The sequence below is a fragment of the Rhododendron vialii genome, chromosome 7a (genome assembly GCF_030253575.1).
Source record: "Rhododendron vialii isolate Sample 1 chromosome 7a, ASM3025357v1".
NCBI lineage: Eukaryota > Viridiplantae > Streptophyta > Magnoliopsida > Ericales > Ericaceae > Rhododendron > Rhododendron vialii.
This window is the reverse complement of record NC_080563.1, coordinates 21,301,992-21,318,758: the sequence shown is the minus strand read 5'-3', so window position 1 is coordinate 21,318,758 and position 16,767 is coordinate 21,301,992. Positions and strand designations below refer to the sequence as shown.

The following is a 16,767-nucleotide window of genomic DNA, read 5'->3' as shown; positions in this document are numbered from 1 at the left end:
AGAACATTGTTGCTTTGTTTTTTTTTTTTGATTTTTTTTGAGGGTTACGTAATACTGTCATGTGATATTACTGTTGTACTTCTTTTTTTCTAAGGCAGAAAGGGAGGAGGAAGGGGTGACTGAGCATTGCAACCCTCCCATGGGCATGATCATAGGGCTCCAAACTCTTGGCGGACCTTGAAAAAGACCAAAGAGCCATACCAACTACCACCCTACCAAGAACTAGTGGACCACAGTCGGGATTCGCAGAAGAACCGAATTTGAAAGGGCATCGTTAGCACGACTCAAACCCATGACCTACCCTAAGGGATATCCTAACTCTCCTCAAGAAGAATCACTTTTGCAATTGAAACGCTAGCCAATTTGGACAATTTTGCCCTTCAATTGAGAAGCCACTGATTTTGTTTCACAGGGTAATTTCGTCTTTTTAACTATATGACTTTGTTTGCTCCGCCTCCCCTTTTTCTTTTCTTCCGCCTCCCCCTCTTCTTTTCTTCCTTGGGTTTAGAGAAAAACACAGAGAGAGAGAGAGAGAGAGAGAGAGAGAGAGAGAGAGAGTGAGGACGATGAAGACGATGACGATGACGAAGCAGACGAAGAGGACGGCAATGAAAAGGCAAAGGACATGTGATTTTGTTTAACTATACTAAGTTTCCGTAAGTTTCGACGTAATTACGTGTTCAGTTTGCACAGATGGGTTATTTTCGGTTTACTTCCTCGGGTTTAGAGAAAAACAGAGAGAGAGAGAGAGAGAGAGAGAGAGAGAGAGAGAGAGAGTGAGGACGATGACGATGACGAAGCAGACGAAAAGGACGGCAATGAAAAGGCAAAGGACATGTGATTTTGTTTAACTATACTAAGTTTCCGTAAGTTTCGACGTAATTACGTGTTCAGTTTGCACAGATGGGTTATTTTCGGTTTAATAGATTGATTTTGTTTAATCTACCATGTGGTTTTCTCCTCTCCTGTCCCTTTTGGGGTTCCATCGGTTCCTGCAGAGCAGATCTTTCCGTCCAACGCTCAAATCTATGGCTCGTGCTCCTCCTGAAAAGGTTTGGCTCCGTTCTAGGTTGGCTTTTTCCAATTTATGTTCTTCGTTGTGGTTTTTATGTTGTTTGGTTTGGCTATTATGGCTGTAATTTTTTTTAGGATTTGTTGGTTGTCGATCGAAGGTTCTGCTGGTTTTTTGTGTTTATTTTTTTCTAAAGAATAACTTTTTGGGCCTCTCTTTGTTATTGAGGAGTCTCATGGCATGCGATCTGATCCGAACAGTGACGACAATGAAGAAAGGTTATTTTTCCCAATTACTTTTTCCCCTCTTTTCTTTTACTGTTTGTGGTTCTTCTATTGTGCATAACTTTATAGATCCAACGAATACGAATAATATAAGTAAAAGAAATCAAATGACACATAACAAGGGAGAGACAAAGCATCTGATATGTTTCTTTGATCTTTATTAATTATTTCGTACTTTTGGATTTTTCCAGGTGTGGGTTATTAGAAACATGAAGGTTTTGAAGTTTTTAGTACCAATCAATACCTGATTGCTCCTACATCAGAGGATATTAATCGGTATGTGTTGTTCTCCATGGTTTTCTCCATCCTAATTTTTCCTAGGGTTTTCCTTGTTTTGGATGAGAAGGTTTAGGTAAAAAAGCCGTTGGGTTACTGCGTATGGAAAAGGGAAAAGAAGAAGATTCTGCATTTAGACCTTTGTAAGGTCGGATTGATTTATTTGTTCTTTCCTTTTTAATACCATTATTTTCTTTTAGTGTTTTGTTATGCTCGGTAACGATAGAATTCTGCCATGTTTTGCTCCATTTTATAGAAATTGGTATTTTAACTGTTGCTTCTGTCTAATCTGTAGCAAGAATCAAAACTCAAAGCCTTGCTCCTTCCCAAGTGTCTCCAAAAACCTTAGCAATTTTCTTAGCAAGACCAGCTAATTTATAACTTACCCCAAACTTCTGCACTATCAACTGCTAAATTACTTCTTCTACTATTGTGATGATTCCCCGTTCTTAAGCACCTAATACCAGATAGTGTATCTTTCAATCATAAGTCATAGTGAAACAAAATGACTCTTCCGTAGGATTATGTGAAACAATGACACTTCCCTTAATTTGAAGGGCTCTCAACTTTAACCTCGAGGATTATAAGCAGACGAATAACAAAAAATCTCTCAATCTTGTGCCCGTACCTAAAGGCACGGCAGGACGTTTCACATTGACTAACCTTCACCTCATATATACCTGTCACAATCTTGTGTTTTTCTTTCCTCTGATACATGCTTTATGTAGCAGGAAATTGGCCTAGGTCAGTGACTAGCCAAGTTGTATACCACCTCCAAGACGTATCTCCTGATAGTGGTCTAAAAAAGTTTTCATTTTTCATTGCAATAGTCTCTTTCTTCGATGTATTGGACATGAGTACACTTACATGTGCCTTATTTGACTTGTTTGTGTACATATTTGGCTTAAATCTCATCTATGTCTGGTTCTTATTATGTCCTGTTTATTTTTCTTCTTCTACAGCTGTACTTAAGAGCGCTTGCCTCACACAACTCATCAAGTTTCATCTTCAACCCACCTATACTAGAAGCAGCTACACTGCCGGCATGGTAACTACTCCATTACCTGTAGAAGAAACTACTTAACTTACCATCTTCATCTCACTTAGAACTATTGCAGGTGTGTAGTCAATGCAAGCAAAATGAAACTCAAAAAATTGCCAATCTCCCTACATCAGAGACTGGAATGTTATGTTATCGTGTATTGAAGTACGATGTCGAGATCGACCACTCTGTAAGGAATCTTCTCTATTCCTTTGGCTGTTTTATTTTATTTAAATTATCTCTGGCAAAACATTTTGTGAATCTATATACAGTTTTTTCACTGAGCTATGTCACCTTTGCATTTTAAAAAACGTCAATATATTTTAAGGGGTTGTGTTTATGTTGTAGCCAGAAAAGTATGGCATGAATGCTCGCAGCATTACGTTTTGAAATTGTAAATTTCTGTGGGTTGATTCTTTTTCTAGCATTTTTTGATCGATAAAAGTGCTAACAGTACTTTTTCCACTATACTTGAGTTGATAGTTCACTTGGCCCATTGTCATAAGATGTTCATCAAGCACTCCGACACCTTCACACACACAAACCTGTAGCAATGAAAATCTTTGTTTTAAGTTTTATCTTTGTTGCTTAATGCTTTTTCAGTGCTGCCCTTGGAATATGCATATATGCATGTGGGATGTAAATTGACCATGCTATTAAGTGACTTGTGAAATCATCAATAGAGTTGATTGTGATTTCTTCCTTGGTGTATTTGGATGATGAATAACAGAAGATTAGAGTCCGTGACTCCGTGGATATGATTCGACTTTTGGAGAACATAAACCTAGCAATTAATAAGTAAAAGATTGTTCAGAACAAAGTGCAAGTCAATAATGTCGAGTTTCTGCTTAACAATTGACTACCTGTTGTCCTTGCCCATGGCCATTATCACTCTTCTATTTACCTTTTCCAACGTAGTGGGTATTCTGATGATATATTTATATGGATATTCTGATTCTTTTGTTAGAATGCTGCACCTATCGGCTATTTTATAATTTGTAGTTGTATTGACATGTTCGCTTTGTTCTATTTGCAAGAGCTAGCCCTTCCTAGGAGTAAGTATGAGAAATGACAATGAACCCCGTATAGTTTCTATGTTCGTTTCATCGATACCTCAAATCGGCAATCGTTTGTCCAAACACATGATGGAATGAGGTACAGTGAATTACATATAAAAATTCCCCCTTTCCAACCTCACTTATTTTGAGTCAAGTAGACTTATTTTTACCAATTGAAAAAGTTAATATGATAAAACAAATTGAAAAATGTTATTTAACAGACAGTTTTTGTTTTTTTCCAACACACCAGCAGCCAGCAGGCCAACAAATCACACTCCGGCAACTAAAGAAACTTCCAACAACCCCAACAAGAACAAATAGTCAGCTTCCATAACCTCCAAAGCTTCTGGCATGAAGAATTCCCAATCAAAAGACTTCCGCTTTGTCTAATTTGCACGAACTCGACTTTAATGCTATGCCTTTTGCCAAAGTCGTGTAATTAGTTACCAAAGAGAGGAATATATCTAAACTATGACTTCTATATGTAACTTTTGCTATGATCAAACACTAGGTCAAACTAATGCATATAACTTCTGCTATGATGACTACATACATAATATTTGGAAGACCCAGAAAAGATCTCCACAACGGGCATGATGGACGTGCTTTGCACGTAGCCGTGCATCTAGTTTAATAGAGATAAACGGGATTGTGCACACCACTTTTTTTTTCTTCGTGTGGCTAGAAAAACAGAAAGGGTGGACTAATGCTTAATAAAACAAAAGGAGTAATTAATTGTCCTTGGGTTGCGTACGTCGTTGAAAGATCATATGCATCCCCATCTAGTGTAATCTGCATCATCCCCCTCCATTAATGAAATCTTCCCCAAATTCAGGTTCCATTGGACTATATATGAAGTACCCCCCCCCCCCCCCCCCCCCCCCTGCAAAATTTAATTTCATCACAAAAAACTCTTGCCAGTCAACAAATTGCATGCACTAATTAATTAAATAGTACTCCTAACTCAAATTAATTAAGAAGCTAGGGAACAGTCGATCAGTTAGATCAGTAGGGATGGAGTACTGGAGATCATCGAGAAGTAGTAGCAGCAGCAGCAGCAGGAGGGTCTTGGGAGTGATCATAATCATGATTGTGCTTTTGGAAAGTGCAAAACAAGGGACATCACTTGGGCCGGCATATGCTTGTTGGGGAGGGTGCTACAATGGGTGTATTTTCCAAAATGGAAAATATCTCCAAAATGATGATCAGAAGTTGCCTTGTTATTGGAAATGCTTGGGGAGTTGCATTTCTCACAGTGATTCAGATTACCACTACTATTGTCAGCTTGGTTGTTCACTCAAATTGTGCACCATGTTTAGCTTTGGTACGTATGACTAAAAATTCATCCATCTCTCTATCTCTTGCGCGCGCGTGTATACATGTAGTAAACCAAAAGGGTAAGCCAACCCACAACATAGGCCCTTTCCTATGAGGGCGTCTTCATTTTAAATAAAATGCGGACGTCTCATTTTCTCATCTTTTCCGATCAAATTTCGAAGATCTGAGCCACTCAATGTGTTCAGAACGTGATTCCAAGAGTATATGCTAGAAATTAGCAAAAAAAATGTCCGAAAATGGCTTGATTTGAGCAGTTTTTATTTGAACCGTTCGATAAATTACAAATAAAAACTGCTCCAATCAAACCTTTTACAGTCTTTTTTTTTTTTTGCTGATTTCTCACGGGTGCCCTTAAAATCACGTTCTGAACATATTGAGCGGCTTGAATCATCTCAAATTGGTCGGGAAAGAGACGTCCTTAACTTAATACGGTAAGTGCGCCCTTACATGAAGTTTTGTGTGTGTGTGTGTCTATATATATGTGTGTGTCTATATATATATATATATATATATATATAGACACACACACACACACAATCCTTTTCCTATCTACACCCTCTAAAATCCGCACCGTCCGCACATCCCCTTTCCCGATCGAATTTCGACAATCCGAGCTGCTCAATGTGATCAGAACGTAATTTTAATGGTACCCGAGAGAAATCAGCAAAAAAAATAACCAGGAAGAGCTTCATCCGAATAGTTTTTATTGAACGGTTTAGTAAAAAACTGCTCAAATCAAGCCATTCTCGGTCTTTTCTCTTTTTTTGCCGATTCCCCACGGGGTACCCTTAAAATCACGTTCTGAATATATTGAGTGGCTCGGATCATCACAATTCGACCAGGAAAGGGAGGTGCAGATTTTATTTAAAATTAGGGATACATGATAGGAAAATTGGTGTATATATCAGTCCTTTTCTTATCCACACCCTCTAAAATCCGCACCTCCTCTTTTCCGATCAAATTTCAACGATCCGAGCCGCTCAATATGATCAAAACATAATTTTAAGGGTACTCGGAAAAAAAATCAGCAAAAAAAATGACCAGAAAGAGTTTCATCCGAACAGTTTTTAGTGAACGGTTTAGTAAAAAACTACTCAAATCAAGCCCTTTCGGTCTTTTTTTTTGCCGATTCCTTGCGAGCACCCTTAAAATCACATTCTGAACACATTGAGCGGCTCGGATCATTGCTATTCGATTGGGAAAGGGAGGTGCAACATGCGACATAAAGTTCTAAACGCATAAACTCTTGGTTCAAGCGACATGGGGTTCGCTTTGCTTTTAACTGGACCCTTTGTTAAGGGGTAGTAAATTTGTCCTCGAGGACATAGACGATGTGAGCTTAAGTAGATGTGAACTTAAGTACGTCCAGATACCCTGAATTATCGGTACACACATACATGTAGTCAATGAAGGAGGTTGCTAGATTTTTTTACCTGAAAATTTGCTTCGTCTCTATCAACTGTTTCACTTTTGGATTTAGATTATAGTAATAGGTACTATAATTTTGTAAAGGGGATTGATTTCACACTCCCCTTTTTTATATCTACACTTCCTTTTTTGTCTTTTAGCAAAAAAAAAATATATATATATATATATATATACACTTTCAACATTAAAAAATAAAAAATAGAGTGTAAATATCAAAAAAGGAAATGTGAAAATTAATTCCCTTTTAAAAGGTTTTTTTATCCTTTACTAGCTACTATCCTCCCAACTGCTTTAGTACTTTTCCATGCATTTTGAATTGTACATGCACAATCTCAGTGTGTTATAAGGATTTTCTCATGTGTTTATATATCAACGTTCATGTCATTTATTTTCAGGTTTAGATTATAGCTTTATAAGTTAATTTGTTCGTATGGTTCTAATTAGGTCATTTTTTTTGTGAATAATAAGGATTCACCAGTAGAGTTTTTCACACACACACACATATAGGCGCATATAAGAAATAATATACTGTACATTGATGCATAAACAAGTACCGATTTAGTAATTGAACATAATTTTATTAGGGAATTGATAATGCCAAAACTTTTTTTGTTCCTGCCAAAACTCATGGTGTATTTTTCATTGCATGACTTAATTGCCCTCCATTACTCCACTTGCTTCACGAAAATACCCCTTGAAATCCCTTTTCAATTCCTCACTCTATTTCATCACGTTTGCACCCACTCATTGCTAGCTTGAAAAGGTACCTATTTTTTGGAAAAATTACGGCCCAGGATTTGTTTTGATAATTAATACCCGCTAAGGACATGCTAAGAACATTTGCTAATACTGAAAATGTCCTTAGCAGGTATTAATTACAAAACACGTCCTTAGCCATCATTTTCCCCTATTTTTTCCCACCAAATCCTTTCTAAAGGATTTTTGTGGTGGAATTGTAAAGCCAAAAACCTCCATGTTTCTGACAAGGAAAAAAAAAATCGAAAATGCTAGGGGTACCCAAAAAATAGAGTACCAAAAATGTATGACGGCATGTGGAAAAAAATATGTGTAAATTGTTGATCAAATTTTCAAATTTTGTCATTCAGAATTCGAGATCCTAAATTCTGAATAAATCTTGAAAGATTGGAACAGCCACTTACACATATTCAATTGAACTGATTTTTTGAAAGGGCACTCAAAAAATTATATTTACATTAATGAATAATGTGGATTATTTGTGTGAGACTCTAAAGTGAACCCTGCATGCAGGTACTCAATTTTACCCAAATCCCAGAGTCTAATGAAAGACCCAAAACAAAATCTCTGAAAGAAAAAAAGTTACTATTGTATGATACAAAGATTAATTACAGATTAATTGCGTTTCTAGTCGAAAATTAACACTAGTTAATTCTCTCCAAATTTCTTCCTGGTTTGAGTCCCTGTTTTTTCTTCTTTACATACGAACAAAATTGGAGAGAGAAAGAGATTAATCTTCAATACAGATATCCAAAAACCTCCCGTTGTCCCCTCTACTACGTACGTCTTTGATCTTTCTCCTCCGGATTTCAAGGGGCATTTTCGTAAAGTAAGTGGTGTAGTGGATGGCAATTAAGTCATGCAATAAAAGGTATACCTTGAATTTTGGCAAGAACAAATGGTTTTGACAAGAATAAAAAGGATTTTGACACTATCAGCTCTCTTTTATTAATTTATATAGGAAATCTGAAACATAATAAAGCAAGTGAAGAGACTCGCCAAAGAGTAGGTGTGAGCAAAATAACTATGAAACCGTGAATCCAGTCCAAACCAATCCAAACCGAATAGTTTGGTTTGGTTTTTTAATGATGTGGTTAGGTCTCGGTTTAAAAAAATAGAAACCGTGTTAAATGGTTTGGTTTATGGATTTATGTTAATGGTTCTGGTTCCAAACCGATCCAAACCGGGTGATATATATACATATATATAATTTGTTTAAATATACTTAATAAACTTAATTTCCTTATCTAATACTCTATTCTACCATTCTATTCTTTTCTTTCACTTCCAATATTAATTTCCTAAACTTCATATTCCTACAATTTCATTACGCTAAACATACACGGTTTGGGCTTAGTAAAGTGATTTTCTACTCTTTTTTCTCGGTAACTTGTTTTCTAACTATATTTTATTCTTATTTAGTTGGTTGATGGTAGTGACTTTTGATGATTTTAATATACTAATTTCAATATAACTTTTAGTTTAAGTTATCTATGCAATTTTAAGTACTTAAAATAGTTTATAGTAATGATATTTCAATTTTAAGCGAACCGTGGTTCAAAACCAAAACCAAACCGCCTTTGAATGGTTTGTATTGGTTTGGTTTTATGAATTTTATTGGTTGGTTTGGTTCTGTTAATTTATAATCTGTAAGTAATGGTTTGGTTATTGGATTACTATAAAACCAGATCAATCCAATCCATACTCGCCCCTACCAAAGAGCATTAAACACACTCAAACAAACAAGTATTAATCTTGATAGTTCCAACGACTCAACCAGTCATTAATAAAATGAAGGGCAAAATACAAATTAGCTCCCTATGGTTTGGCAATTTGGCAGATGATCTCTCTGAGTTTTAACTAATGAGCAGTTCGCCTTCTTATAATTTTGGAGTAAAGTGCCTCTCTAATTTCGTTAACAGAAAATGCTAAATGACTCTAATACCCCTGTACTTTGCTTTGGGATAATTACCTGTATATGTCTGTCTTTTCTTCTCTCTCCTTCTTGCTTGAAAAAGTGCTCAGAAAATGTAGATTGACAAAACCCCAATTTATGTCCCTTCTACTTGCTAAAATTCACACACACACGCATCTCCATCCTTTCCCTCACCAAACCAAACCCACACATGCAGAGTAGTATGGAGGCACCCTAATCTAGTAATTACCTTTATTCAGTTTTTTATTCCATTTCCAATTTCAAAATTAGTGTGTTGTACACCTTTCATCAGTTTGGATGGAAAATGTAACGGTATCACTTTACTCCAAAATCATGGGGAGACAAATTAGTCATTAATAAAACTCAAGGAAGTCATCTGCCAAAAGGCAAATCATAGGAATGTAATCCATACTTTGCCCTTAAATGATAGTGACAATAATTATGGGCCAGTTGCGCCTTTTTTGGGGTACGCCAACCTAAAGAATGGATTGATTTTTTCTACTAATGTATCCAGGTCAGTTTACACGCACCTTAAGTAATCTTGAAATCAATCTCACAGCGCATTTGTGGGGGATCCTACTTAAAGCCTAAGCAAAACTATTTATAGACTTATCTCATATTAAGGAGTAGATAACACCTGATAGGTTTCAAATCTAAAATGATAGAAGTGATCGAACCTCTAAGTCACAGACCTAAACCACTAGGCCACCCAATGGGTTTCACCTAAAGAAGAGTTACCAATAGTCCTCTTTTAATGAGTGTTAATCCTCGAATGTGACTCCTATGTGACGTAATGCATCCCTACTCTCTCTCTCTCTCTCTCTCTCTCTCTCTCTCTCTCTCTCTCTCTCTCTCTCTCTCTCTCTCTCTCTCTCCTCTTTAAATCTAAATTTTTTTAAATGGGTATACTTTTATTTTACGTATTCGATTTTGAAAAAAAAAAAATTTGAAATCTACTCGACGAATCTATAAAACAAGCTCCATATTAAATGTAAAATTACGTATCGAATAAAAATATTTTTTGGGTGTAGGCTTCTATTTTTTATTTTTTTACAATAAACTTTATGATTTTTTATTTGGAAAAAAATTAATATTGTTAATTGTGAGTTTGCACTATTAATTGTTAATTTAAATAGAATTTAACATTGTTAGATATTAATTTTACACTGTTAATTGCTAAATGGAAATTTTATAATGTTAATTATAAATTTAATGTTGTGGATTGAGACAGAATTTGACATGGTTAGTTATTAATTTTAACATTGTTAATTAGAAAAATATACTATTGATTGTTAATTTTAATACAGTTAATATTTAAATAAATACTGTTAATTATGAATTTAGACAGAATTTAATACTGTTAGTTATTAATTTAAACACTATTAATTTTAATTTTAACAATGTTAATTATAAATTTAGACTATTAATTATAAATTTAGACAAATAAAACAAAAATAAATAAAATTACTTTTTCATAATTTTATATTCAATATTGGTCTCATTAATTAGATGTCTATGAGTAGATTTTAAAAATATAAATTTTATAAAAAATAGACGTGTAGAAAATAGTTATAAGGATTTTAAGATTTTAAGTTTTAAATTAAAAAAAAAATAGAGAGAGAGAGAGAGAGAGAGAGAGTGTGTGTGTGTGTGTGTGTGTGTGTGAGAGAGAGGAGAGAGGGAGACTATTGTGCAAAACACATGGGGAAGAGAGCAGAGAGAAACATTAATTTCGTCCCATTAGGAGAGAGGGGAGAGAGAAGAGAGGGAGAGAAATAAGGAAGAGAGAGGGGAGATATAGAGTGGGTCATAACATAAAAGGGTGTGACGTGAGTCATAGAAAAAGAAAAATACTACACGCCTGGGGGACACAAAGTGGAGAGACATACATAGACAGGATTGGTGCGCGAGTGCCAAGGGACTTGGTGGGGAAATACTTGTGCGCATTTGTACGCAAGGACTTGATGTGACATAATTCACTCACATAGGACATGCTCAAAAATAACCCCTAATTTATAATACATTTTCTACAAACAAACATCAATCTCTCAACCATAGATACGCCATATATACAAGCTAGAAATCAACAAACTCACACACACCAACCATCCCTTACATTACACAAGTTCTTATCTCTCATCCATAAAATTCGTCATCCAAATCTATTTAAATACTAACGTTAAGCATCATCAATACCTCGCAACACATTACGCCAAAACAATCGAAATCTAAGAGGACCATCCGTTCACTACTCATTATCTCATTTCATCACCATACCCTTCATCGAAATCCATTTATCTTACCACATTTTCATATTTCCAAAGAAAACATCAACTTCTACACTTAAGAGTTCTTATTTCTCACAATTAATCATCCAAATCAACTTATCATATCCCCACATATCAAATAGGTGAAATTAATTATTTACACTTCATAAGATTTCATTTCTCAATAAGCTTTTCATCCAATTAGATTTCTTACACCACCACGCATCAAATCAACAATTTAGAGTCCAAACTCAAATAATTAGGTCAAAACAATCCTATTCATACAACCCACAACCTAACAATCCACCCCGTAGAGTTCTTCCCAAAATTCCCCAGGTAATATACCAAATCTATTGGTACCTCCTAAAACAATGGTACATGTACTCAGTGAACATATGAGAAATTTTTGAAGGGGTACTGTTACCCCCTAAAACACTAGTATTGGGGACTCGGGGGCTCTGCTGCCCATCAGGGACAGCAGCCCCTACCAGCACCTTAAAACTACGCAGTTTTGAAGCAACTGTTGTTCTTCTTGTTCCTTTTTTTTTTTTAAATCTGATAAAAGCCCTATTTGGGAAACATTTTTCCCTTTCTAAGTAATGAATAAAACCGAAATGACGTAGCTCGGATCGGTAAAGCCAAACGTTTTTCTTTCTCTTCAAAATGTTAATATAATAATTTTTTAGACTGTTTATAAAAGAAAAATATGGTTGAAAAATTAAGTTGTCCAATTTTCAATCTGTTTGAATTGGTGCGAAGATCTTATTTGTCCGATCATTTTATTCTAAGGAAACATAATTAATTTTTGTCTTTAAAGCTCTCATAATTAAGTTTTTGCTTTACAGGGTTCCAAATAAATAGCAGATACTTAATTATAACAGCCCTAGAGATAAAAATTAATTATGATCATTTAGAATAAAATGATCAAAAAAATAAGATTTTCGCACTTGTTCAATCGAGTTGAAAATTGGACCACTTAATGTTTTAACCACATTTTTTAATATATAAACAGTCTTAAAAAAATTAAGTGGTCCAATTTTTAATCTATTTGAACATATGTGAAGATCTTATTTGTTTGATCATTTTATTCTAAAGGATCATAATTAATTTTTCTCTCTATGACTCATAATTAAGTTTCTGCTCTACAGGGTCATAAATAAAGAGCAAATACTTAATTAACAGCCCTAGAGACAAAAAATAATTATGACCCTTTAGAATAAAGTGATCAGAAAAATAAGATCTTTATAAATAGGGCTTTTATCAAATCAAATTAAAAAAAAGAAGAAGAAGAAGAAGAACAACAACAACAACAACAATTGCCTCAAAACTGCGTAGTTTTGAGGTATAGGTAGGGGCTGCTGTCCTTGGTGGGCAGCAGAGCCCCCGAGTCCCTAGTATCGGTACCCAGCTAGGTTTTCAACACAATTTTTCAGCTTTGATAGATTTTCACCCAACACAAAAATAGAAGTTCAAACGCTAAAACCTTCGCCAAATCAACACATAAACACCTAGGGAAAGAGGAAAAATTCCTATCTCAAAGGTTTTGAGCAAAACCCAAGGATCCAAACCAAGCCCTAGACTCCAAACTTGATCTAGATGAAACCACCGACAATCAATTCTCTCCAAGCTTGATCACGCGATTTCTAAGTCTGGAATGCAAAGATATCGTGAAATTTGTGTGGGTTTAACATGGATTTCGTGCATGAGAGAGTTCCAAGAGAGAGCGAGAACCGTGAGTGAGGAGTGATTTTTCAGTGCCGAGCGGATATATCCTACATAGTATCCGCTCGGCGCATCCAAGCCGTCCGATACACTTTTGGACGGCTTAGATTGAAACCCTCTCTCTCCTCTCCTTTCATCCCAGTACTTTCTCTCTCCTTTTTCTCTCTCCAAATCTGATACGTTCAAACACATGATGGACGACTTGGATGCACGAGCGGGCACCACGTGGTACCCGCTCCACACTGAAAAAATTTCCGTGAGTGAGGGAAGAGAGAGGAAGCATACAGGAGGAGGAGGGGAAAAAGGGGAAGTGATTCTCTTGTCCTGACTTTTGATTATATAGTGTCAATCACACCACACCCCTCAACTTCTAAACATTCTGTCAAGTCGCACAACTAACATGTAATTTTCATTATGACCCATGTCATTTCCACAACATTATTCACATTTAACTAGCTCAATCACACATTATTATTATTAAATTATAAAAGTCAAGAAATTAAATTGCGAGTTTTTACATACTAATCTTCAATCTTCAAAATGGAGTGAGGCCCAACGGCCTGGATGCGAAAGTGGAACTAATAAAACCTTTGGACTTGATAAATGAGATGGGACCAAGAACACCTAGTTGCGCCTAGGATTTTCTCTCGCATTCGCCGGCCTCTATCTTGGGTAGGAGATAGGGTCTAACGAGAGGAAGGAATTGATCCAAATTTCTTGAATATGACATAGTTTTGAAGAAGAGCTTTGTGTTTTACAAAAGATGGGTTCCAAATAAAATATCGTAGAAAATGTGTTTGAAAAATATTGAAAGGGAAAGAGTTGAGAAAGATTGTGACCAAGCTCTCAATGAACTGTCTATGTATCACCGAGGCGAAAGAGAATCAGGTCCGACGTAGTTCAAGTTAAAAAAAAAGTTTTTAGAAAATAACTTAGAGTCACCACCACCAGGTATAGAGTTTAAGTGTGCCGGGTCACCTCTTGAATTATCCGAAAGAATAGCTCAAGTGTTTTGAAGATAATTTCGCGAACCCAAAGACCCGATTTTGATAGAGTGATCCTGTTATGTTGTGGTCTGCAAAATTAGAAAAGAAAGAGTTTGGTAATTCACTATTATGAGTGGGAAAGGTGTTAGACACTCCACATCACCCTTGTTGTACTCGCTCTTTTCTTTAAATAGGCAATAGAAAAGAGTTGTTTTAAGCAATCTTGTATTAATTTGTTTGTCTCCTACTACATCATATCAAGAATTTAACATATTTTCACACTATACAGATGGAGGATTGATGGAAAAATGCCTGGAGAACTGCTCTAACAAAATCTGCAACACCAGCTTTTAGAAAGTGTCTCGAAAGAGAGAGAGAGAGCATATGTAGTGATGCTATAACTACAAATACTACTAGAAAGTTTCACAATTCTGTCTTGCCTAGTTAGACACAAGTAAATTAAGGCAGAAATATTATGTGAAGAAATAATAATAATAATAATAATAATAATAATAATAATAATAATAATAACCCGTGGAAGCTTTGCCTTTGGGTTGCTTTTACGTGTGGATTCAACTATGTGTTTTTTTATGTTCATAATTTTCCGTTAAAAATTGTTTTAATACCTCAATAGAAAATTTTTGCTTCTAAGACGAGGTAAAAGATTACTCTATTTGCTTATTCATTCGTTTTTTTAAAAGTAAAAAACACAAAATAAGTTAAAACTTAAGTATTTCAGTACGGTTTAGTTCATTTGCTTGTTTGCTTTTATTCTTGTGATTAGTGGTCTAGAATAAGCAAATAACTCGTCACCGCGCGAGCTACGTGTTAAATCTCTCCCGTATATAAACCTAGGGTGGTGCGTGTTTAATGCACGGGAGGACAAAAATAATATGGTCTACATTGATAGTTTTTTGTTCTTATAAATTGAACGGGCACAATGCTAATAATAATATAAAGGAATATATATATATATATATATATATATATATATATAATATTTGATTAGTATTTATATTAGTTGCAAGAGCTCCTACAACAATGATGACTTTTATTTGATTACCATCAACAAAATCTGCTCTCATTACACAGAGAGGGTTTGAAGGAAGTTAAAGGAAATGGGGAGAGAAAATAGGAACTCCCCTCGTGTTCTCTCTCTCCAACCCTACATGTTTTTTCCCTCCCCTCTCTCTCTCTCAAATTTTCTTTTTATTTGTAAGAATTAAAGACTTAGGGCGTAGAATATTTTGACCCAACTACATTTGCTTGTAGTATAACTAGCGGTGTGCTCATTCGGTACACGTGACAAAAATTCAAATTTTTTTTTTTTTAAGCCGGGCACACCGCTAGTCGATAAAGAAAAAAACTGTCAATGTGAATTTTTTTATTATTATGCGTCGAACGGACACAATTCTTATTGGTAGAAAACATCATTTTAAAAAAACATCGATTTAGGTCTTGAAAAACTATTATGAAGTATCAAAAAGAAAATAAGCACAACAATTTAGGGGGGAGGGAGTAATTATTGCTTATCTAATACTTAAAACTCAACCTTCTTCCCCTAAAATCTCTCCCCCATTCAAACCCCTCTCTGTGTTCTCTCTCTCCTTCTCTCCCCCCCCCACGTTTTTTTTTTTCTACTCTCTCTCTCTCTCTCCCTCTCCCAAAATGAAGATTTGAAACATGGTTGAAGATGCTCTAAGATGGTGAACCAACCAAATAATTACTCCATTATTCAGCAACCTTAGCGGTGCTCCAACACCCTAGTCTTGTGCCCCGGCCCATGTGTGATATTGGAAAAATGTGTTAAAAACTCTAGGTGACACGATGTCTCTTTCATCTTGTAAATTTTGACTCTTTTTTTTTTTTTTTTTCTGATTAAACGAGCGAGGGTACCACATAATAATTAATTAAAATCAGATCGGTATCTCATCCTACGGCTTTACTGCCTACCCCACAAACTCCACAGCTAGCTGCATGCTGCGTCCACAAGACCACCACGTACCCACCCGGCCACCCGGAAGTACTCGATCATCAAATCTTCCCATCCCATGCACCTCTTTTATATTACAGTATATATTTTTTATAAGTCAGTCGACTTGAAAAATTAATCCTCAGAACGAAGCTAAAAAAATCTAATATACTCTCCCCCATCAAATCAGAGAGGAATTAATAACCCCAATAGATTAATACTCCTATCTAGAGATTCTACACACATTCTGCTTCTGCCAAATTAAAAGCCTCAAGAAGCTATGAAATCTAATCATTACTACTCCACTACTCAAATTAGCAAATTCTACATACCAATCCGATCAAAAAAAAACTAAATTAAATTAAATCTACATATAACACTTCCTTGCAAGATTTATTTCCTCTCCTTTTACCTACAGAGGACACGTTCGTACATTGCAGGATATATTTCCTCTCCTTTTACCTCCCATAGAGGACGAGGCGTTAAGATTCGTATAGTGACTGCTCCAAAAGTGAAAAAGTCCAATCGCATAGCCCTTCAATCACACGGTATGTATTGTGCTACCCCCTCCATCCAACAAAAATTATTTTTTACGAAAAGACGTACAATTAGAGTTAAATTCCTAAATGTTCTTTGCATCAAATTAAAGATCACAAATAGTTCTTTAAATTGGAGCGAATTTTTTTTTTT

The 16,767-nt window shown here is 35.5% G+C and overlaps 2 protein-coding genes across 10 annotated transcripts; both read left to right on the top strand.

Annotated features, from left to right (window-relative positions):
* The first annotated feature begins 385 nt into the window (after nucleotides 1-385).
* LOC131334000 (uncharacterized) lies at nucleotides 386-4,215 on the top strand. Of its 9 annotated transcripts, none has more exons than XR_009201997.1 (7): nucleotides 386-837; nucleotides 1,004-1,052; nucleotides 1,488-1,572; nucleotides 2,304-2,620; nucleotides 2,691-2,804; nucleotides 3,218-3,769; nucleotides 3,926-4,215. XR_009201997.1 is itself a non-coding variant. In XM_058368867.1 (3 exons), the coding sequence occupies exons 1-3, from the start codon at nucleotides 2,288-2,290 to the stop codon at nucleotides 3,260-3,262; spliced, it is 492 nt and encodes a 163-aa protein (XP_058224850.1). In that variant the 5' UTR covers nucleotides 408-2,287; the 3' UTR covers nucleotides 3,263-3,430. The 9 variants fall into 9 exon arrangements, 2 of the variants coding, with proteins under 2 accessions (XP_058224849.1, XP_058224850.1); XR_009201993.1 differs by having other exon boundaries at nucleotides 389-837; nucleotides 999-1,052; XR_009201996.1 differs by having other exon boundaries at nucleotides 520-627; nucleotides 999-1,052.
* A 345-nt stretch (nucleotides 4,216-4,560) lies between these two features.
* Nucleotides 4,561-14,684, top strand: LOC131334001 (uncharacterized). Its single transcript, XM_058368869.1, has 2 exons — nucleotides 4,561-4,996; nucleotides 14,395-14,684. The coding sequence occupies exons 1-2, from the start codon at nucleotides 4,687-4,689 to the stop codon at nucleotides 14,457-14,459; spliced, it is 375 nt and encodes a 124-aa protein (XP_058224852.1). The 5' UTR covers nucleotides 4,561-4,686; the 3' UTR covers nucleotides 14,460-14,684.
* The last annotated feature ends 2,083 nt before the right edge of the window (nucleotides 14,685-16,767 follow it).